The 24,035-nt window shown below is 34.1% G+C and overlaps 3 protein-coding genes across 5 annotated transcripts in view; all 3 read left to right on the top strand.

The window, feature by feature from the left end:
* Positions 1 to 3,567: 3,567 nt before the first annotated feature.
* Positions 3,568 to 11,045, top strand: LOC123869686. 3 transcript variants are annotated; one of them, XM_045912675.1, is made up of 8 exons: positions 3,568 to 3,640; positions 3,930 to 4,503; positions 5,822 to 6,208; positions 6,311 to 6,526; positions 6,634 to 8,087; positions 8,222 to 9,359; positions 9,606 to 9,900; positions 10,884 to 11,045. In XM_045912675.1, the coding sequence occupies exons 3-7, from the start codon at positions 5,866 to 5,868 to the stop codon at positions 9,890 to 9,892; spliced, it is 3,438 nt and encodes a 1,145-aa protein (XP_045768631.1). In that variant the 5' UTR covers positions 3,568 to 3,640; positions 3,930 to 4,503; positions 5,822 to 5,865; the 3' UTR covers positions 9,893 to 9,900; positions 10,884 to 11,045. The 3 variants fall into 3 exon arrangements, with proteins under 3 accessions (XP_045768631.1, XP_045768632.1, XP_045768630.1); XM_045912676.1 differs by having other exon boundaries at positions 3,568 to 3,742; positions 9,612 to 9,900; XM_045912674.1 differs by having other exon boundaries at positions 3,568 to 3,742.
* On the top strand, positions 9,901 to 23,079 carry LOC123869692 (synaptic vesicle glycoprotein 2C-like). The gene is made up of 11 exons (XM_045912685.1): positions 9,901 to 9,917; positions 13,502 to 13,686; positions 17,016 to 17,177; positions 17,451 to 17,613; positions 18,091 to 18,212; positions 19,248 to 19,486; positions 19,896 to 20,044; positions 20,852 to 20,957; positions 21,595 to 21,893; positions 22,234 to 22,361; positions 22,878 to 23,079. Exons 2-11 carry the CDS (start codon positions 13,596 to 13,598, stop codon positions 22,958 to 22,960), a joined length of 1,542 nt encoding a protein of 513 aa, XP_045768641.1. The 5' UTR covers positions 9,901 to 9,917; positions 13,502 to 13,595; the 3' UTR covers positions 22,961 to 23,079.
* Positions 11,810 to 24,035, top strand: part of LOC123869695 (synaptic vesicle glycoprotein 2C-like) — a 24,498-nt gene continuing 12,272 nt past the window's right edge. The window contains exon 1 of the mRNA XM_045912687.1: positions 11,810 to 11,813. The gene's annotated coding sequence lies outside the window, so the exon portion shown is untranslated. The remainder of the gene's footprint in view (positions 11,814 to 24,035) is intronic.

Genomic DNA, 24,035 nt, shown 5'->3' with positions numbered 1-24,035 from the left:
GATCCCAGGATCGTCAGACCTTACTTATTTTTTGAGAAACAAAATGTGTGGGATAGAATAGTGTTAGTGTGTAGTAAGTACTAATTAACGTACGCATATCTGCTCACTTAATATGTCGACGGCTTATTTATAGGCACTACTAAAGGTACCTACGTAAAAACATTTATAGGTACTCACTTTTCTTAAAGTCTATGTGCTGATTTTTATGTATGATTTACAGAATATTGTTAGTAAAATTAATATCAAATACTAGTCGTCGGCACAAGCCAGCTTACTCGTAAATATGCGTTCGTTAAAGTACACTCAAAAGTATTTGAGTAGAGCAGTAGCTCTATCCCGCACTTCTTGTTTCTCAGAAAATAAGTAAGTAACATCTGGCGCCACTAGAATCTTGTAAGTTGAGTAATTAGTAAAAAAAATAGATGTAAAATTGTAATTATAAGGGAAAGGAATTGGCTTTCAAATTGATCTCAATAATCTAGTCGTAGAGTGTAGATCTAGTCGATGGCTTCTATAAAATAGTCAGATTGTAAAGTTTGTATATATAAACATAATTTTGAAGAAAATAAGGTTAGGTAATAAGACACTGTATTGGGACGTAATTTATTATTTTATAATTCAGTAATATTTAACAAACAAACGTCATTGGAACATGAATTAAGTATGTTTATTTACTCTCACCGCTACGTAGACTGCTGGAGTGGCCGCCCATACAAATTCGAGTGCAGCGAGCCAATATTAATTTTTGGATTTTAACCACAGAATAATATAATTGTACTATACGTATTTTAACTGGCACGCCAGGTGGGCGGCCGGCATGCCAAAATTAGCGCGCCTTTGCTGTTATATTTTCTTGGCGTGAGGTGAAAGAAATCGCATGGCCAGTGTGCCTCCCACATGGCGCGTTGCGCTAGAAAAACCTTAAGTATGGCAGTGAAAGTTTCCAACTTTTCGGGTTTCTTACCCGAAGGTTTCTAACGGGGCCCTATTACGTGCTAACTAAGCATCCGCTGTTCGTCCGTCCGTCTATCAGTGGGCTGTATGTCATGAACCGTAATAGGTACAGAGCTGAAATTTTCACAGATATTTTTATTGTCAATATAACAATAAATAAATAAAAACCGTAAACCTTAATATTTCGCAAACGGATCCCTGAATCGAAATAGTACATTATTGCAAAGGCCGGGAAATAGGCAGGTCGAGTATGAGTTTTCAGGCCGAGCCGTAGGCGAGGACTTCACTAAATACGAGACAGGCAATTGCCATTTCCCGCCGAGGCATATGTAGTGTTTTTCTCAAAAGAGTTCTATTTTCGAAAATAATGGCAATATTTTCATGCATGTTTGAAAAAATGATCTTATTCAATGATCAATATTTTTGACAAACCTATCCAACGACAACCCACATCATGAGATAGACGAGAAAAAGAAATGACCCTACTTTATGTGTAGGGGTGTACTTTTATTTTTCAAGATTTTATTTTACCACTTTGTCCGTGCGTTTATTATTTAAGTAACATAAGTATTATGCTATTATATTAGAGTTGTAAAAATGAATCTCAAGTATACAAAATTATGAGGATGTAGATACATAATATGTACTATATAATACTATAATTAGTAGCTATAAAATATGTAGATGTGAAAATTTAATAATATATTTTTCTTTGTCATATAAAATTCTATAATGAAAGGTCTGTACTTATAGATGCATTCCATTAATCAAAATAATTATTACTTTTGTACATTTATCCCAAATGTGATTTACTTTAACCAATCTATAACTTGTGACCAAAAATGTAAATTAGAAATTTTATTTGTCGTTTTATTACGTAGTTATGTGTAAGCTTAAGTTATATTTTTATATTGTGGGACAAAATCACAGAAGATATGGATTGATTCTATTAAAGACTAAAATTGACGATAGGTATAGGGCCTTTAATTTTACCAACAGTAAAATATTTGCCACACCATCAAAATAATTTACCTACTATGTGTCGTGTCGTATGATTATCTTGGTCGTGGTTTGAACCATGTTTTGAATAAGTATATTATATTGAATAGAAAAACCGTACAATTTTACTAATAAATGTAATTTCACTTTCACGATTTTACATTTTGTTATGCAAAATGAAAAATGTCAAAAACAATATGAAATCAACAGAAAATTCTCAAAAAATATTTATAATCAAATTTTAAATCGCCATTTCCTCTAGGAGCAATAATGAATAAGTGGCATATCGAAAATATTGTATAAAGTTTTACTAAAATGTGGTGATGTAAGTATTGTATAGTAGTGAGAGTTGTGAAAATAAAAAAGGATTATTCACTTGAAGCTTTTTTCATTTGATGGTATAAGTTAGTCCTTGACTGCGACCTTACTTGGTGGTAAGTGACCACAGAAATCATAATAATGTGTGTGACCTACCTAAGTGACGATACTATCACACTAATATTATAAAGGCGAAAGTTTGTATGTGTGTGTGTGTGTGTGTGTGTGTGTGTGTGTGTGTTTGTTACTCCTTCACGCAAAAACTACTGAACGGATTTGGCTGAAATTTGGAATGGAGATAGATAATATCCTGGATTAGCACATAGGCTACTTTTTATCCCGGAAAATCAAAGAGTTCCCACGGGATTTCAAAAAACCTAAATCCACGCGGGCGAAGCCGCGGGCATCGGCTAGTATGATATAGATTCTATACTATAGAAGCATAACAACATAACCATAGTGGGTACGCAGAAATGTACCGGACGTAACGTAACTTGCCCCGGCCACGAACTGATCTCGGGACCACCCACACATAAAACCATAGCACTCACCACTGCGCCAGGAAAGTCATCTTTTCTTTGGGTTCCATACAATGCCGACGTCGAAACAATTGATTGAAGTTGATGCTAAATTGTTGACCGTAGAGTTGATAAAAATGGTACGGCAAGTAAGAAACTGAAACTTAACGCGATACAATATCGAGATACCATATTCTCAATAGTAAATATAGTAGATATATTTCGGAGAGTGAGCACGAGAGCTTTTTGACCTGGTTCCTCCTTCACCTTTCTTCTATCGTACCGCAAGGCATCGTCAAGGTCTGTTGAAATTCTTCGGATACGTACGAAATGATTTGCTTCCTCGTTTCTAATCTGAACCGCTAGGATATAGAACATTGAAGTCAAGAGTGAATAGGCATCTTCTAAACAAGCGCGCTCCATCTAAGGCTTCATCATCACTTGCTAGCAGGTCTGTTTGCAGCCAATATCATTACATCATAGCGTGAATACGCACATCAGACGAAAACGTTTAGGTAAGTGCGGAAACCAGCGAAGATACTTCATACTATTTTTTTGAGGAGATCACTGATAGTAATAATATTACGCCTTCAGCTGCAAGTGGGCGCGCGGAGGCAGGGCTGCGGCCTTATTGACCGTCTGACTTTTCCATGAGGCACAAATGGTGCACAACTAAAACCTAATTTTTCAAAATAATTTTTAAAGTGGTTATATATTTCAAAACCTGCAAGTCATTAAAAAAATACGATACATATGACATAAATGTCACTATTCGTGCTATTGCACCCAAAGTACCTTATTCTTCCTTTTCGGCCAAATTTGAAATTTTTAGTTAATTAAATAAAATTAATGTGGTTATTATTACCTAAAAAAAAATACCTAGTATTTACCTAATTAAAATTTAGACAATCCTAATTAGCAAATAACAAGCAGTTCTCAGAATCTTAAACAAAGTAAGTCGTTAATTATATGTATTTTTAGGACTGAAACTCCTAGAAACTACGAGTAGGTACTTAAGGCAAAATTCTAAATATTCTAAGGCTCCTTTAGGTAAAGATATTTTAATCTTTTATTGGTCATTAGCACTTTTAGGCATATCACTTTAGCAGAATTATTTTATTTATGCAATTTTTTTTTCAGAACCTTAGATTTAGATTCAGAACTTCACATGTATAAATGGAGAACGTGTGTATCCGCGTCAGATTCTCACCACTCATGAAAAACATTTCCAAAAATAATTCAAAATGTTGTCTTGAAATTGTACCCCTAGTAACATGTATGGAAAACATTGATAAGATAAAATGGAAACACAAAAAGGATAAAATCGAATACATAGTCCCAATGAATTATAAAATAATAATAAAAAAGTTAAAACCATATCATGACGCCATAAAGAGTTACTATTCGTGTGTCGATCTATTACCGTCTTCATTATCTAATCTAGATAAAGATACAGCTGATATTTATAGAGTCATAAGTGAAAATATTGTATTCAATAAGGAAAGAACTGATTTAATGGCGCTTAAAAACATGCCACCACGTGATATAAAATTGGATAAGACTATGCACCATATAAGCAGATCGACAAATCCAATCAAATATTCTGACGTAAGCCCTAAGTGCATCGACTTATCAGATCCTTTACTTACGTTAGTTAATATACCTGAAACTCTAACATCTTTGAACCAACCCATTCAAATAGAAAAAGATGAAGGTAGACATGATTACTATTTTTAATGTTTTAATTAATTAAATGTATTGTACTTTTTAAGTAATTAAGTATAGTTCGTTATTTTTTGGGGCTGTGTAGTAAAACAACGAAACCTTATCTATAGTTTCATCCAATCCGTCCGTTTGTTTATCTATCTATATGCCCATCTGTCCCTTTATCACAGCCATTTTAAAATACAAATTATTAGAGCTGCAAGGTTAAAATTTGGCAAACAAAAAAACCCATAAAAAATCTAAGATACGCACGTACAAAATTATTTTTAAACCAGTAACTAGGTACCTATAATAGTCAACCAAGATGATGGTCGATGCGATGTTCAAATGAACATTATACTCGTCGTTAGAAAAAAATCACGACAAAAATAACTTTGTTTCTTTTTATGGTTAGTTTATAGTAAGACTGTTTTTAAAAGCATGACTTTTCAACCCTACCATATATACGTGTTCTGAGTGACTCCTGACGAGTTTTTTTTATTTATTTTAGCAACTGAGAACAGACTCCCACAAGATACAGTTAATGATACACATATTGATAAAAGCACAAGCACAATACTGCATGAGTATAAAATTCATATACCGTATGAAAATCGTCAAAAATTTACAAAAATATATCAGAAAAGAAAACTTTGTATTGCTTCAGTATGTGAACATATACAGCCGATACAAACAAAAGATTATTTGGTTCTTGATAATTTTAGGAAAGATAAAGAAACCAGTACGGTTGCAAGTATAATCCAAGAAGATATTTTTAAATACTGTAATAACGTAAAAACAAGAAATAGATCTCTCCAATCATCTCCACGTCACATTATTTATGATTCATTTGATGAAAAAATGGTGTCTAATATTAGAATTAAGCCTGCAGTGCGGATTGCTAAATTTGTTGAAAAAATGGAAAAAGAAATTATGCCATTAAAAATATTTCTTGATAATTTAATATTAAAATGTTCATCGTTAGGCTTACACAAAAATGTACTAAATAATAAACTTTTACTAGATGTAAATGGAATTTTAGGTAGCAATCAAATTGAGAAATGTGGTGTTCAAGGAGAAAAAAGTTACAATCGTGTCGTTTATTCTATAGTTTTTGATGAATAAAATTGATGTTTTATTATTTTTTACTTGTTTTTTTTAAACTTCATACTAACCATTATCTTACTATAACTTTGAGTGTGAGCCATGTTTTAATTAAGTAAGTTAAAACCTGTAAAACAGAATAATAATACTTACATATGTTTCGTAAAACTTATATTCTTGGGACACATTACATATTTTGGAAATTAATCATTGTTTTGTTACAGGTCTGCACTGTCTATTAATATTTTTGTAGTTTGATTTTAAAAAAATGTTGAACGAAATTACTGTTGATAGTAATAATTCAATCAAAGTTCTACGAACTTTACCATTTGATGTGGTAGCTGTGCCTCAAACGAATATTTCTGAAATGTTAGATACAGCTAAAGACACCATATCTAAGCCAGTAAATATTAAAATCAAACTTAAAAATAAAGAAGACATAACACACGGATTCGGAGTTACTATTCCAAAGTTTTCAACAACTGGTCCAAAAAAAGTACGACTTGTTAGTAGCGATCAAACCATAATATCATTTGACCTATTCATGGAAAACGATGATGAGGAAAAGGTTCCAAAAAAACCTCATAAATTTTTCAAGCTTTTTAAAGCTAGTAAGTTAAGTTTATATACGCTTATCATAATTTGTACGCTTATTATAATTTCATTCAAATTTAAAAAAAAGTATTAATATTTTAATATTCATAATTTTTTAGGCGGATGTTTCAGTAATCAAAACGATGATGATGTTTATCCCTATTTACCTAACTCATCCAATGAAACATATAGAGCAAAAAGCACATCATACGTAAATGACCTGCAAGATAATAAAAGAGTTGAAGAAAAATTTGCTCTGAAAAAAACCCCTTCACCGATGATCTTTAGTAACATTACACTAAGGACGCCTACTTTTTTGGGTAAATGCAAACCAGGTATAGTAGCATACAATAAGTAAAATAAGTACAATAAAATACATCGGAGAATATAAAAGTAATAAACATTTCGTAAATATAATAAATAAAAACTTTATCATTTGCAGGTGGTTGCTTAGATCCACCTTTCGGTGAAGACAAATATATCTACAAACCAAAACATAAAATATTAGCGATTGATCAAAAAAATATTGAAGAGCAAGGTTTGGTTATAAATATTAAAGATACAAAAAATACAGCTAACGATATAGTTAAACCAGATACTAGTTCACAAGATTCACTAAACAAAAGTTTTATCGAAAAAACCTACTCTCATTCGCTCATTACATATCCACCAGCTTTATCGTCTAATGAAAGGGTCAAAGAAGATATCCAAAGTAAAAGATCAAAACTGAGAACTTCTACTGAAAAGAAAGTTAGAATATCTGTCAATGAGTTTTCAGACACTTATTTTATGCCACCTAAAAAACAAAAAAGTAAGAATAACGAAAAACTCAGTACTGAATTTATCGTAGACCCAAACGGAAGAGATGATAGTTGTGATACTAAGAGTAAAATAGATACGTTTGCCTTGACTAGTCAAAAAGAGCATATGCTTTTATCCACAAATGAGCCATTTAACCAAGATATAGGACCAATAATATTAAATCCTCGCATAAATGAGAGTTACCATAAATTGTCTGATGATAATTTTGTAAATGATGATAAAAATGTAACCATTGGTGAGTCATCTGATATAAATATACAAAATCAAATATTAAAAGGTGGTCCTATCTCTGTGGTGAGTGCTTCAGAACTTAAATTAATCGACGATACTGCCGAAAAGAAAATAAATAGTTTAGCAACTCCACAGACAAATATATCATCTGAGGACTCCGAAAACCATGATGAAAAGACAAAAACAGATATTAATCTATTCGAAACAAATCTAGGTAGCTTGTCTATTACTACACCTTCATTGATTTATAAAAATACAATGATTACTGAAAACGTACCTATCACAGCTAAAAACTCTCAAATAACAATACTGGAAAGCAAACCTAATGACATCCTTTACGAAATAAAGTCCATGCCGAAACAGTTAATAGATAACCATTTACTAGCAAGCCAAGAACAAAATAAATTAAAATCACCAAAAGAAAATCTATCCTTAAGATCTGAATATTTAGACAGTAATAATGAAACTAAAATCAAAGGACATCTTATAACTTCGGATGAGTTTACTTTGACAAGCTCTCAAACTGAGTCTCAAACTGTAGTTACTGACATAGCTGAAAACGTTCTACAAGTTTCTTTGACTAAAAATGCTAAATTAGTTAACAGTAATGGTCAGTTAATACAACATAAAGAATCTGATCATTCATCTGTAAAAGAACAAATACAAGACATAGCTGATATGCACCAGAAAGGATTGCAACAAAACAGATCGTTTCAAGACGTAGCAAGCACAGCAACCATTGTCGAAAAGGATAAGAGTAACACGAATAATATATTTGTAAAACATAACTCTGCTAAAAAAGAATATGAAAAGAATGACCAAGACTTGGCCACTTTCTTGCTGGTATGTTTGCTTTACACAAATAACAAAATATTAATTCATCCTAAGATACTCATAGTTGACTATTTAAAAAACACTGAAATGTGAAGATATAAAGCTTATATCTCTTTTTAGTATTGTAATCTTTTTATTTGCAGAGTGAAGCTAAATCGATTCAAATATCCAGTGAAGAAGCTCTTACAGATTTAATTAGTACCAAATCGTATAAAAGTGAGAAAAAATCCAGCGCTATTGCTGCTGATTTTAAATCTGATAGGAATAATATGATATCGGATAATATTGATTCTAAAATTGAAACAGAACTAGCAACTGCATTACAAAAAAAGATTAGCTCAACATTGCAAACACAAGAAAAAGATAATAATGTTCTTAATCACTACGAAAATAAAAACAGTTTAGATACTCACCAAATTATGAAAGTGACATCTTCACTCAATTTAACGTCACCACAAGCATTGCCAGAGAAGACCAGTTCAATATTGCATACACAAGAAAAAGATACCAGTAAAATAGACCCTGTTAACGATACCAATAAAATTAGTTTATCTACAAGTCAAATTCTAAATTTGCCTTATCCTATCCTTTGCCTATCGGATAAAGCTACTACACAGACAGATAACTTTGAAATGCATAGTTTAGATGAGGTTGCCCAGGGTTTAATCAGCATTGATCCAGTTGAAATTAGTAATTTAAAAAATATTGATACTGTCAGTCACTATGGTTTATCCACTGACATCGTTACTGAAAAAGAAGCATCTGTTGATAAAAATCTCCCAGAAATTAAACCTCAGTTGCAATTAATTTATAATGAAGAAATTCCAATACTAACAGGTAATGAGGTGGTAAGGTATGTTTCTTCAGATGTTACGAACTTTTTTAATGAAACTGCACAAGGTTGGTCTGAAAATAATTCAAAAGACTATCCCGATTTTTATCGAGAACCATTAAAAATGAATATTCCGGAAATTTACCCAGGAAGTTTAAAAGAAGCTAAGATAACTGATGATGAAGTTAATGTGATGAAATCTGAAGAAGAAAGTATCCTTGGGAATAAAAATTCGTCAATAGAAATAAATTTAGGCTTTTGCGCATACGTAAATGATAACAATGAGACTATAATAAAAACTTTTGACACTTCTGAGTATTTAAAAACAGATCCACGGGCTAAAATAACAATAATTAAGTCGATAATTAGAAAAAACGACAGCGGGATAAGAATACCAATCAATTCAGAGATGGACCTTACTTTACAAATTAAAAACAATCTCAATAAAGGTAAACGACAAATGTCATAAACTTAAGCTTTAATACAGTACCCAGCAGTAAATACACACTGCGCAACAAGCTTTAGAAAGAGATAATCGGCAGCTTCGACTTAATAACGCGTCGCCATGTCACTGACTTACCAGTCTCAACAACAGAGCTACAAAGCCAAAGCTGGATCTTTTTTTTTTAAACTTTGTGTAATATTTTTTATTGCTAGATAGGTATTTCTTATAAAATAAATAATTTCAACTTAAGTTTCAGTAAATATTTCTGAACGGGACATTGATGATATCATAAAAGAATCGACAGATAAGGCTTTAAGAAAATCATTAAATAAAGATAAATTATTACAAGAAACTCTGGTCTCAGTTTATGATAATTTGGTTCCTGTTCAGACCATAATACGGAACTTAAAGCAAGAGACTGATTTGTTAACTCAGCAACAAGTTTTATTAAGAGAAATGTTAAACACAATGAAAACAACATCCGTAAAAATTATTAATACCAACAATAAGATGTGCACTTGCAAATATTCAATGTGATTACGGAGGTAAGTTATAATTGAAGGTAAATATTTTCGTTTTGAAGTGAAACTTCTTTGTTCACAAATCGTTTTCTTTGTTCACGTAAAAAGACTGCTAATAAACGAGATTTAACTTGTTTATTATCAGTCTGAATATAATACCTAATATAGGCTGAATCACAGAGATAATATTATAAAATATCTAGAATCTTCTATATCAGATATAGACCTCGGGCCAAATACCCAGTTATTTTTTTCCTATGAGTGGTTCATACGGGGTGACTTTTAAATCTTCTTCTTCTTATACATATAAATTAGTGTTAGGCTGGCCCTCTGCCTGATCCAATTCATCTTGATGGTGATTTATCTTTCATTCAATTGAGTTGATACTTTGAACAGAGACACTAGCGTGGAGATTTTTGCCATGATTTTATTATTTACAAGATGATACCCGCGACTTTATCCGCGTGGATTTAGGTTTCTAAAAATCATCTGGGTACTATTTGATTGTCCCGGATAAAAAGTTGTCTATAGGTACCCGGGATTTAAACTGTCTTTATACCAAATGTTTGATAATAACTTTCTCCACGTCGCGTGTCGATTTAAATTTTAAAGAAATGTCGTGGGAACTTTTTGATTTTCCGGGACTTGGCTGAAATCTATAGAGCACAGTTTGACTTTGCTCAAACTTAAGTTTCAGTTAAACGAGACAGATTTATGCTATTATTTATTTTAGATCTCTTTTTAGCAGTGTCTTAGTCTGAGCAAAGTCAAAGTGCCCTCTATAGATCTCAACTTAAAGTAGCTCTTATTTCCGTCCCCGGGATGCAAGCTATACCAAATTTTGTCAAAATCAGTTGAACGGATGGAATCCTGTAAACCACAGACATAGATATTAGTTTCTAGAACATGTCTACAAAATGACATCAAGTTTGATTGATTAATTTTCAAATTAGAACCAAGCTATTGAGTATAACATGGAATTAGTGACGAAGAGTCTGTTGTTAAAGCAGGTAAGGTTTTCATCGTAACACGCGGAGGTGCCTGAGAAGCATATCTTCAGCGTCTAATTGCTACCGCAGGTTTTTTCCAAGGCTCGTTCTTTCGATAATGTACCTATCTATATTTCGATAGAGAGGCCAGACGCTCGGGCCTCGGACCCATGGACCATAGTAAGATACGAAGCCAAATTCGGCCAACCTAAATATTTCAAGGTCCATTAAACGTAATAGTTTTAAAGTAATATAGTTAAAGGTGGAAACGTCATGGTTCTAAATATTTACATAAAATTCCAAAATAGCTCTTATCACCGTAACAAAATGTAATAATTTACAACTTTAAGATAACAGAAGTTAGAAGTAGAAAAATAAACGATCATAGTTTTTGTTTAATGTTTGCAAAATGTATAAGTAATAGATGTAGTAACTTTCACGGAGTAAATAAATAAGCATAGTAGTGGTATAGATACTTATTATACACTCGGCACAAAAATCGCACCAGTCTGAAAATGAGGCTTTAACCGGTAATATCACCAAGCCAGTAAGTACATCTTACCCAAACAGTATTGATATCAATGCAAAGAAGTTAGGTACATTTCATAAACGATTTAAAGTTTCTGAATATTATGGTATGTCAAAGAAAATGTTGCAAAAATCCTCATTATAGGGGCCATAACTTATATGACCTGTATTATTACATAGTAATGATGTTTCCTGCTACTTTGAATTAACGAACGAACAAAGTTGGCACGTTGACCTTTCTCGATCTATTGTATAGACCGTCCTGGATAGTTCCTATCCAAGTACTATCTCCTAGTAGTACTGTATCCACAAACTGCGATACTGGGCAAAAAAAGCCTTGCAAGACTGCCTTATTTTGTATACGGGTCCATACACAAACAAATTTTTTCGTAAAAAATTTAATTATAATAAAAAATACTTGTTATTTTGAAACCCCATCAACGGATCAATATCAACGTCAACGGATAGAGAATAAATAAATCTTTTATTGTTTGACCATAAAATTACAACCAAGAATTAGGTGAATAATTCTCTTGTAGAGACATCTGCACGCCATGATCTTGCGGCGCCACTTATCCAGTAATCCACTTATCCAGCAATCCAATCCAGTAATCCCTACGACTCGTTTGATGTCGTCTGTCCCCCTAAGCCAATGAGTTGAATTTCATCGTTACACGCATTTTTTTTTAATATTCATGGTATCTTTCAAATAATTACAAGTCACGACACATATAATATTTCGTATGGGCATTTCTATTGCGTTTTGTTTGCACCTTACAATTTCTTGAATTTAAAAAGGCTAAGTATACATACATAACCTAAATAAGTACCTACCTATCTTAATTGCAATAACCTTCGGTATATACAACGACATTCGTCCGTATATGCAACTGTTAAACAGGGCTCTCTCCGTCACTCGTTTCATACAATCGTAGTTCCAATTTCATTTGAATATTAAGCAACCAAAGTCCATGAAATTTTGCAGACATATTCTAGAAACTAATATCTGTGTCTGTAGTGTTTTAGATTTTTCTAAAAATATGTAGTTTTAAAATTACAGAGGCTCAAAGATTTGTATGTAAATTTTTAAGACCGCGTAACTTTGAAACCGAATATTTTAACAGAAATCTGGAAAACCACAGACATAGATATTAGTTTCTAGAATATGTCTGCAAAATTTCATGGACTTTGGTTGCTTAATATTCAAATGAAATTGGAACTACGTTTGTATGAAACGAGTGACGGAGAGTGCCCTCTTAATTAGTGTATCGGACTAAAATTCACATACATAACTAAGTATCTTTAAGTTAATTATTTAATACTTTGTAGTTTTAGTAAAAGTAAAGGTTACAAATATTATTGTTTTGTTTATTGTCATTAACTTATTACACATTACATTTATACAATTGTAAATTAAATTTATAACACCCCCGACAAGTGAAGGTTACAGTAACTAGAAAAAAGCTGATAACTTTCAAACGGCTGAACCGATTTTCTTGGATTATAGCTAAGAACACTCTCGATCAAGCCACCTTTCAAACAAAAAGAACTAAATTAAAATCGGTTCATTAGTTTAGGAGCTACGATGCCACAGACAGATACAAAGATACACAGATATGCTCTCGGCATGCTTTTTGCCACGTTTATTATTTATACTGACTCGCTTTCTCGTCTGTTTGTATGTTCGTTACAAAACAATCAACATGTCGCCAACTTGAACACTGCGTTGGTAAACATCGAATTTACGCTCGTCATAGGTCTTGGAAAAGCTGAAGTTGAGCTACTGAATAAAACAATTTATACACACAGCTTTTAAACAGTCATGACGAAGAAGCTAGATTTGTTTAACTTGCTGATAAAGTTCTTAACGGTACCTACCTAGACCTAATTTTTTTGATAAAACCTTTTCGTCAATACAAAATCCTGTTAGTCGCGACTTGAAGCTACTCGAAGTAATACCTACATACACATAATCAACTGATAAATGGCTTACATATTATAATACTTGTAGTATATGCAATATGCATAATAGTCTTATATCTTTTTTAATTGTCAATAAAAATATGTACGATTAATTCAAGCTATCAGTTCACTAAATACTTTTATAGGTACAAAGAAATTAAAAGCAAACTGTCTTTTATCTTCGAATGAGTACGTTGTGAGTGAAGTGGTACAAAAAGACTTTGTGATATCGTAAATACAATGGTGAAGGAAAATATAAATACAGTGTCAAAAACAATTGATGAAATTGGAAATAATGAAGTGGATTTGGATCAAGCACTTAATGTGGCAGGTAAGCTACTTGTACTTTATGTCGGCGATATCGTACGATTTGTTTTTTAATTTATTTCGTGATCCAGTTTTTTTATAGCACGATAATACTATCGCGTGTATAGGCTGGAATAATAATGAAATAAATAAACATGAATCTATAGACCTAACTAATATAAAACACAAACTACATAAAACTTCACGCCTGTCAAAAATAACTACCTACCTATACAATATAAGACGCAACCGGCTAAACCATATCGATGAATGAATCACACTAATAATATTACAAAGGCGAAAGTTTGTGTGTATGTTTGTTACTCCTTCACGTATAACTACTTTTACGGATTTGGCTGAAACTTAGCACGGCCATAGACTATACGCTGAATTACCACACGGACTATTTTTATCCCGTAAAAATCCATGATTCCCGTGGGATTTTGAAAAACCGCAATTCACCTTTTTACATCTTCACACCACAAGTCTAATAAACCGATTTGGCTGAGATAGATTATACCCTGAATTAGAACATAGGCTGCAATTTACCGAGTTGTTCTTTGCCGAGTTACTCTTAGAAGATTCAGTTCAAATATTTTTAAGTGTACAAACTTATATATACTTATTATTATTTAAATTGTACTTTATACTACTCATTTGGATGAATCCTTGATGAACCACATCTAAAGGGATAAGATTGCAATAGACTTATTACGTAGGCTTTTTACCTAGTACATGCCTACTACGTATTCTACTGATAAAATATGAACGTAAAAATCATCGACGTAGTAAAAACGTTTGTAGATAGGTACCTACTAACTTTACTCGTGAAATTCAAATTCCATAAGATATTTTTCAGGTAGGCCACGCTGATACTAAAATGTTTATTGTGTTTAGAGTTTAGATCAACTTATGGCTTTTTTAAGTAAAGTAATGTTATAGAGTAGTATTGTTATAAGTATACTATTATTAAATGTTTTCATTCAAGACTATCACTTGCACTGGATCGCACACACATGAAAGCAGATTCAACTGAAGAAAGCCGGCAAGACACGTTCTAAATAACAATGAAATATCAAGAAGTTAAACTTGGATGAACACAGAGACAAACGTAGATTGCGACTGTTAAAAAACGTTTAAATTAAAAAATACTCCAGATGTACTTAGGCACCAAGGTCCTAGCACAATAACTTATTACAGAATGTCCAAAAAGTGTATACCTAATCTTTTAAGGGTTGATTCACGTATGTATGTATGTATGAATGTATGCGAATTTCTTTATTCCACCAGAGTTTTTAAATGCCTGAATAGATTTGGATGTATGTGAAGGCTATAAACTTTCAAAAAAAAACAATATGATTTTTTTAATTTTTAGTTCGTTTTCAGCAGTGTAGTGTTTTTAATTATTTTTATTTTGCTTCGTAACTTGAATGAGTGCGGTTTTCGTATAAGTGTTTCGGTTTCTTTTACGAAGATAATGCGTGACACGTTAACACGCATAAATTGTTGGCCGTAATACTTTTATACAGGTTTTTTAAAATATCACAATTTAGTTTGATCTGACCCAATTTTAATTTATACTGATTGTATTATCTATCTACTTTATTTACATGTACCTATATCAGTTAATCCTTTTATTATCAACTTTAATCCACGTGGATTTAGGTTTCCTAAAATCCCGTGGGAACTTTTCGATTTTCGTTTTTATCTAAATCCATGCAGAAAATTACGTCGTTCTGTTGCTCGTTGCGGCGTCATTGAAGGACAAATTAACAAACAAATCATTTCGCATAATTTATAATACCGATAGTTATGACGGAGTAGGAAATATAAGTAAAATGGTGGTGATCTTATAATATTTAATAGCAGTGAAACACATTTCTACGCAACTAATCATGTTATCAATTTAAGACTATATTCAAGACAAATCATATCACTTAGCAAACAGTAAATTATGTAGGCATACGCTGAGCTATTTGGTATTATATAACCGTAAATTATATAAACAAAAACTTATCTCGGGATCAGTAAAGGCAATATTATGTAATCCATTTCTTAGCTCTTGTATATAATGTACCGACGTAGGTATACTTAGTTTATGAGTTAAAATATTATAAAATACAAAAAAAATGTCTAGAGATTTAATGTATCATAGTATTAGCAATGTAAACCAAATACATAGGTATCAGCTATATAAATGTATGCTCGTAGCTCTAAGTCTAAAGCCGGCTCTACACTCGCACGTGAAGTCGCGCCGTTATTTCACGCCGTGAATGTATGCCGCGATTCACACGTGAACTGTGTCCCTCCACACTCGCAAATCTTCACAGTCTTGTTCGTGACAAAGGATGAAACCCTATGTCGCGGACCAAAAACCGACATTGACCGGGGAAAGGCGCGAAGCGCGAACGCGAAGGCGTAAACAACATCTACACTCGTGATTCGCAGTTCCCGCGGCCGTTCGCGCCGCGTGTGTTAAATAGAGCCCGTATTTTTATGCCTCTCAGAATAAAAAAGATTTATGCACGCTGGCCAAGTGCGGATTGGCAGACTAGGTACAAACATTTGAGAAAATTGCAGATTTCACGATGTTTTTCTTCTTAAAGCAAGTGATATTTTGATTGTTTAAAACGCATACTCTGAAAATTAGAAGGGCGCGACTGGGATTGAACCCCGGATTCATGAATAGGAGGCCATCACTGGACTGTCAGCGCTTTTATAGCTGGTAGGCAATAGGTATAGATATGATACTTCTTTGATTTATAAATATTTTTGAGGATTCGTCAACATCAGAATAATGGCTCTACATACCTACATACATACATACATCATAAAGTCTTAAATCATATAAAAAGTCATGACTTGCAGTTCTTTATCTAATGGAGAATGAAAATAAAATTACTTATCTAGAAATGGGCATATTTTCGGTGAACTGGTAACTTGCTACTGGAAACGAAGATAGGTGATAGTACTTACTGGTAAAATACCACAAAAACCCGCGAAAAATATTAATAGATAGGTGACGCGGGATCATTGACCCCGAGTTTTGCACGCTGTATATACCTACATTGCAGGTTTGAAAAACTACAAGTATAAGGCAATGGTTATTGGTATTAGATTGTGTTAGTTTTTGATATTACAACCTGTATAGATAATTAGAATTACCTATAACTAGATAATATAATTTGTTTTGTGTGTGCACGTGGTGTAAATATTATGTGCCCGTGTATTTTTTTTACATCCTAATAGGTTTTGAAAGAAAATGTAAATCTTTGCATTACATGATTAGTCATGGTCATCCTCATTTACATTATTTTTTGACTACAATAACTTGTAGGTAATGTGTTTTTGTAGGCCTCGGCTGGTATAACATAAAATACAGTCTTGCGCTGGCGATGTTCCTGGTAGCTGCCCTTATCGAACCGACGGGATACTCATTTCTACTGCCGGCCGCTAAATGTGACCTTCAGATGACAGACGCGCAGCGTGGGTTCATCGGATCCATTCCTTACATCGGTAGGTATCTACTATCTAATGACTGCCTCGCTGGTCAAATGGTTAACATGTTCGACTACGGATGACGAGGTCCCGGGTTAGATTCCCAGAACGAAAAAGGTTACCTTTATTTTCTTGGTCGACTTTATGACATAAAAAGTTTAAAGCGTTGAAAAACCTCGTTGTGTGGAAGTCGTAGCTTATTTTAAATCCGCTAGGACCCGCATTACCCTTGCATTTTAATTTTTTCCTTGTAAAAGTTTTATTCAAATCTTTATTTTGCTGTAATTCCAGGTATAGTTATAACGTCATTCCCGTGGGGCTACCTCGTGGACACGCGCGGAAGAAAGTGGATGATTATTTACAGCTCAGTTGCTGCAGGTGTATTCGGCATAATCGCAGCCTTAATGCCTGATCTCACTAGTTTTACTATCTTCAAATTTTTATCTTCTCTATGGTAAGAAAAGTTTTATTAAGCTTCGGTCAAAATGACGTGAATCCTGACCGGAAAGTGAGAAGCGGTGAAATATTAAAATTTTACGTCGATCGGGTTTAATAAGGGGTTTTTTATTGTGTAATAGGTTTGCGCTTGACGATAATCATACCTGAAAAACAGAGCAAGCAGTGGTGACATAGGTACGTGTTGATTGGCAGATTTTTCACACCTTTGCGAACATTATAGAGAACTCTTAGACATGCAGGTTCCCTCATGATGTTTTCTTTCGCCGTTAAACCTAATGGTATTTTATTGCTTAGAACGCCCGTAACTCCAAAAAATTAGAGGCGCATTGCCCGGGATCGAACCCCCGAACCGACATCTTTTTTAACCACTAGGCAATCACCGCAAGTTATCAGTTAGTGTATAGCTAAAGGATCAGAATATTATTAAAATAGATAATTTAGGTTAGTCATTATGAGTATCACATTTTTTCAGCATAGCTTGTCCAGCCGCTGTGCCATACTCCTTCATCGGTGAAATATTGCCAGCACGATACAGAGATATTACACTGTCCATCACCAATGCCATGCAAATATTTGGATCTGCCATAATACCCTGTAAGTTATTTTGTATTTTTACATTTCGCCGTGGATGTCTAGCTAATAAATCATACTAATTCATAACTATCTGGCTCAAGCCTATTACAGTAAACGGAAACTGTACTTAAAGTATCTATTATAAGTGAACTAGCGACCATTCGCGGCATCGGTCCCGTAAGAATTTCGGAAAATCAAACCTGATTCTTTACATTTTATTTCTTTTCTTACATTATAAAGTGAAACTTCATGCAAAATTTCAGCTTTCAAAAACTCCGGGATCGGCTCTATTTGAAGCCACACAATATCTCTGAGAACCTTAACCAAAGCGACTTTTGGTCATATTTATTTTCTTGAATTTAGCAGGAACTAGGAACAAATTCAACGAAACAAAATTAGACGGACGGTCCGTGTCTGTACGAGGTACTACTACTACTGTACCTACTATACTTTCTGGGCCAGAAGTCAAAGATTGACTTTCGAATCAATCGTACGGTGGCACCAGATACCTCCGCACCACATCCAAAGTTACCTACTTTATAACACTTCAAATCAACCACTGCATAGATTTAAGATAAAGTTTTTTTTCTGACACCAATTATAATAGGTATTTACTTATTACTACAAGGTGCGCTTGCACTTCAATTTGAAGCCAGCCTAATACAACAAATGTTTTCGCAATGCATCCGTGCGGATACTCGCGCATTCAGCATTCTGGTAGAAATTCGCGTAATGTGTCATGCGATTAGAAAACTTCGCGGGCATGCTCTGCGCTGCGCTCCGCCATATGTGCGCCGGCCCTAAGAAGACATTTTCAGGCGCAGTTCAAAGTTCAAACGCGTCAGATGCAACTAAAACGCACTGCAAGCACAATACAATTAAACCTGTTTATCTTTGCATACTCGCAAACTACATAGCTAGTGTATGCGGATATGTCTTATGTGACGTGCACTCGTAAAACACCCGTTGACTGCGGAAAAGTCGTCACGTGCAGAGATAAATACCAACGGCCGTGTAAAATAATGTAAGGTTAGTTTAATATTTTTATATTTTTAGTGGTGGCGTGGGCGATACTACCACTCAACTTTCGCGTCGACTTTGGCTTGTACGAGTTCCGACCTTGGAGGTTGCTCGGTATCATATACTCGAGCTCTTTCCTCATAAGTGCCGCTTTGTTATCTTTCGGCCCAGAGAGCCCCAAATACCTGGTCTCACAGGGCAGGCACGACGAGTCGCTGCAAGTCTTGAGGAAAATATACTCGGGGAACAAACGGCAGCCGGCTGAAAATTATCCTGTAAGGACACGTCATACATTTTTATATTATTGTATTATATTTACTATCCTATTACTAGGTAACATATTATATCAAGCGCTAGTTTAAAAGGCTCCTACTTATTACAATTTACAATTACAAAATAAAGACATCTTGTATTTTTCGAGTTAAATATTTTAAGTACAATATTTATTTATGCTCTTATTTTTAGTTACAGTTTATCAAAGAACTTACATAACTCTGCAGCCAGTGGCGTGCACGACATAGTCATAAATAAATACTGATTAACGACCCAAGTTGAAATTGCGCAATTCTAAGTCATTTTCATTATGCTCGGCCTGAAAATAGGTACCTACGCTGAATACATCTTGTGTACGCCACTCCTGCAGCACTTTACAAGAAACAATAATGATCTTTTAAAATTTTCCAGGTGAGAAGATTGAAATTACCGGCGCAGGATCAAAAGGAAAAGCCTTCATTCGTGCAGTCTCTAGTGAAACAAACAGTGCCTTTAGTTAAGCCACCGTATGTGAAATGGATGGCTCTAAACGGAACACTATTTTTCGGATTATTTTCCACGTAAGTATGTTAAATATTTTCTTGTTTTATCCGCCTATGAAAGCAGAGGCGCGCAGGCTGTAGAGGCGGAAAAGCACTGCTTACCCTATTCGAAATAACATAATGCCATCAATGTTCAGTTTCCATTAGGTTCTGCCTAAAAATAAATAGCTACTTGCCTAAATAAAGCCTACATTGGCTTCGAACCTTGTGCATGCCACTTTATGAAAGGGTTATTTATTTTAAGTGAAACGTATATCATAAATGTGTTCTCGTTTCTGTTGTTTTATAAAAACAGATTAAAAATATAATGTCCGTTTATGTACGCGTGTGCGTGAGCGTGTGTGTGTGTGTCGGTGTCGTGGATGTGTATGAGCGTGTGTGTGTATGCATAGTTTTATATACATACTAGCTGATGCCCGCGACTTCGTTCGCATGGATGTAGTTTTTTAAAAATCCCGTGGGAACTCTTTGATTTTCTGGGATAAAAAATAGCCTATGTGCTAATCCAGAGTATAATCTATCTCCATTCTAAATTTCAGCCCAATCCGTCCAGTAGTTTTTGCGTGAAGGAGTAACAAACATACACACACACACACACATACAAACTTTCGCCTTTATAATATTAGTGTGATGATATTATATGAATTTCATATACATATTATGATATGAATCGTTCCTTCAGTAGTTTAGTTTAGTCCTAGAATAGTCGGACTTTTGGTGTTTCAACTTTAAATCTCGTTTAATAACTGTATCAAAGAGGCACCCTAACTTATCTTGCTTAGTTATATTTACGTACGTAACTTAAATAACTTTTTAATTTTTTAGCTTGAATGGCCTGTATATGTGGTTACCAGATGTCCTCAACAGAGTCTTGACAGGGGACAGCGCCGGTTTAACCGCATGTGAAGTTATTGCCCAAAGGCTAAACGAGGTAGGTAGGTATTCATACTTAGTTAATAATTTTAATTTTTCCTGCTTCCATGCTAGTTTCCTGTACCAATTGAATTGTATTTTATGTGGGTAATCATTTTTGCAAGTATGTACCTAACTAGTAACTAACTGACTCAAATATTGCATCGATCCTAAAACTTTTACCACCAGGCTCTTGTCTAAGGTTGCCAATACTTTTTCGGCTGCATATTATGCCTAATGTTTTTCAAAATAAGCTATAAAAATATAGTAAGTAGGTACCACTTCAAAAAATATTAGGTACATTTTTTGGAATTGGTATTTTGTGGAAATAATTATAATACATTTTTTTTCTGGTGAGTTTTGAAATAGGTTATAATATATTAAAAGCTCTAAAAATTTTGGATTTAGGAAAATCAATAAAAAAAAAAATACGGCAGCCATCTTTCAGTTTTTAACACTGGGTTATATAATCACCCCGCTGTTAAGATTTAGCTTGGATGGAATTTTGGAAAATCCTACTTGCAATATCATAATTTTCTAGTCAAAGTGGTTTGAGCTGTAAGTACTTAGATATGCACGCTAATAAGTGGTCTATTTCTCAGTATTGTACTTAGATTATATTTATCAATCACTTTTTACTCAACTTTTCATTTCAGACGACCGTGATAGACGCAGTATGCGACGACTCTATCACCCCCATGACGTTTATGATAAACACGATCGCCAACATTTCTTGCGCCTTCATCGCTCTTGGAATCAGTAGCACAGTCAGATTACTGGGGAAGAAGACCCTACTGATCTTAGTCTATCTGATAATAGGCTTGTTTTGTATATTCATCAATGTGGTCACTCAAGACATATTGTTTGCGTTATTGCTTTCCTCGCTGCCACTTACAGGACTTGCGATCGGGCCTGTAAACGCCTTTGCTGTGGAGATTTATCCTACGAATTTAAGGTAAGCCGCTGCTGTGCCGACTAATCAGAAAGCGGCCTTAGGCTGCATCACCACTTGCCAGACGATCCTGCAGCCAAGCGGTAGTCTATAAAAATTTGTTTGAGAAATCATAACATTATGACATTTTTTTCGTAAAACTATCATTAAACTGAATCCGGATAAAGCACAAGATCAATAGAAATGAATTATTAAGTAAAACTTCAGATTATATATAATTTTGAAGTACCTATATCATATTATTACCTATATCATCATAACAACTTTTGAAGTACCTAGTCTAAATAGAATCCTAGAATTTTATGTTGTTAAATTATTGTTGAATGTAATGTTTTTCTTGCAGAGGAATGGCTATAAGTCTTTCCATGATGGTCGGACGGCTAGGCTCCATAGTGGGCACCAACATCGCCGGGGTACTGATCAACGCTGCGTGCGAAGTTACCTTCTATTTCTTCGGAGGGATGTTGATATGTACGTACCTTCATCTTCTTTATAACGAATTCAGATATTATGTAGGTACTATACAAGTACATAATATAACATACAAGCTGATGCCCGCGACTTCATCCACGTGGATTTACGTTTTTCAAAATCCCGCGGGAACTCTTTGATTTTCCGGGATAAAAAGTAGCTTTTATGTTAATCCAGGGTATAATCTATCTCCATTCCATAGCCAAATCAGTCTAGTAGTTTTTGCGTGATTGAGTAACAAACATCCAAACGTCCACACTTTCACATTTATAATATTATTAGGATTACTATAGCATGTGTTACTTCTGGGTAAAGCACCTAGCTTTTTTATGGTGAATAATTATTATTAAAACGCGTTTCAGTAGGTTCAGATTTTATCGATTACAAACAAACGAACTAATCTTTCCTCTTAATAATATTAGAACAAATGACGATATTATTTTCAAGACTGCACCACTGGTTCGCATGCATCTTTTTAATGTAAGTATTAACATGCACCAATTACAATTTTTTCAGGTTGTGCAGCCCTCGCGTTGCTGCTACCGAAATCAAAAGGCAAGCCGACCGAGAAGACACAGAATGACATAACACATCTTTAGGAAATAAAATTGATACGTATAAATTAGCGAAATATTAAATCTCCTTGTCGCCAAAGCCATAAAGTAGTTATTATTAATTAGTTAATAAAGTACTTATTATAATTTTTACACAAAGTGGATATCGTTTGTTTTAATGTAGGTGCGTAACTACCTATACCTGTTTTTTGCCTAGTTCTTATAAGTATAATATTATCTAAGATATAAAGTACGCAAACTAAGAAAATGTACGGATGACTAATCTACCTATGCCTACTTTACCATCCACATGGAAAATTTGGCATATAAATATATGTCCGTCGATCCCGGCTACATTGCCAAAGGTTAGCCCGTTAAATTTAAAAACGTGTGATTCAGTTATGGTACAGTTCAAATAACAGAAATAAGTTCCAAATTACAAACAGACATCAGTTTTATTTATTATTAATTTATTGATAGTTTTCTACGAAAAATCATTTTAAAGTCACTCATTGAAGTAGCATTGTAAATAGAATCAGCATATATCATATGAGCTCCGTTGCTAGGTATGTAGTGTTAGACACTGTTAGCGAATCAACCCGCTGAGGATAATAATAACGCCTTTGATGCTCCAAAAGAGAAGAGCAAAATGTATGATCACGTCATCACAGTCGCCAGGGAAGTTGTTTTGCCGATAATCTCAGCGCATGCCGCTTTGCTACTTTAAATAATTCACTGCCGTCAGTTTTTGCAATACTAATGATAGGGTTCCGTAGTCATGGTAGAATAAGAAATAAAATTGATTTTGCTGTAGATATTTCTTGCTCATCATCATCAATTACATGCTCATGCATCAACGGAGAACTCTCAGTTCTCCATAATGTTCTCAAAGGTGTATGAAGTCTGCCAAACCCACTTGGCCAGCGTAGCGGAGCTAGCTCCATATTATTCTGAGAAGAATAGGGATTTCGGATCTTCGTGGCCCAGAACGAAATCTCAGCACCCCGACTCCAGGCAGTCTTATCTGTCTTACCCCTAGAGTGTTATTGTAAAGCGCGAGGAGAGTAAGCGAGTCTTCTGGCCTAGCCAGGGCCGTAGCTAGGGGGGGTAGGGCATTGCC

Source organism: Maniola jurtina, chromosome 11 (assembly GCF_905333055.1).
Source record: "Maniola jurtina chromosome 11, ilManJurt1.1, whole genome shotgun sequence".
Classification (NCBI taxonomy): Eukaryota; Metazoa; Arthropoda; class Insecta; order Lepidoptera; family Nymphalidae; genus Maniola; species Maniola jurtina.
This window is presented reverse-complemented; position numbering and strand designations above follow the sequence as displayed.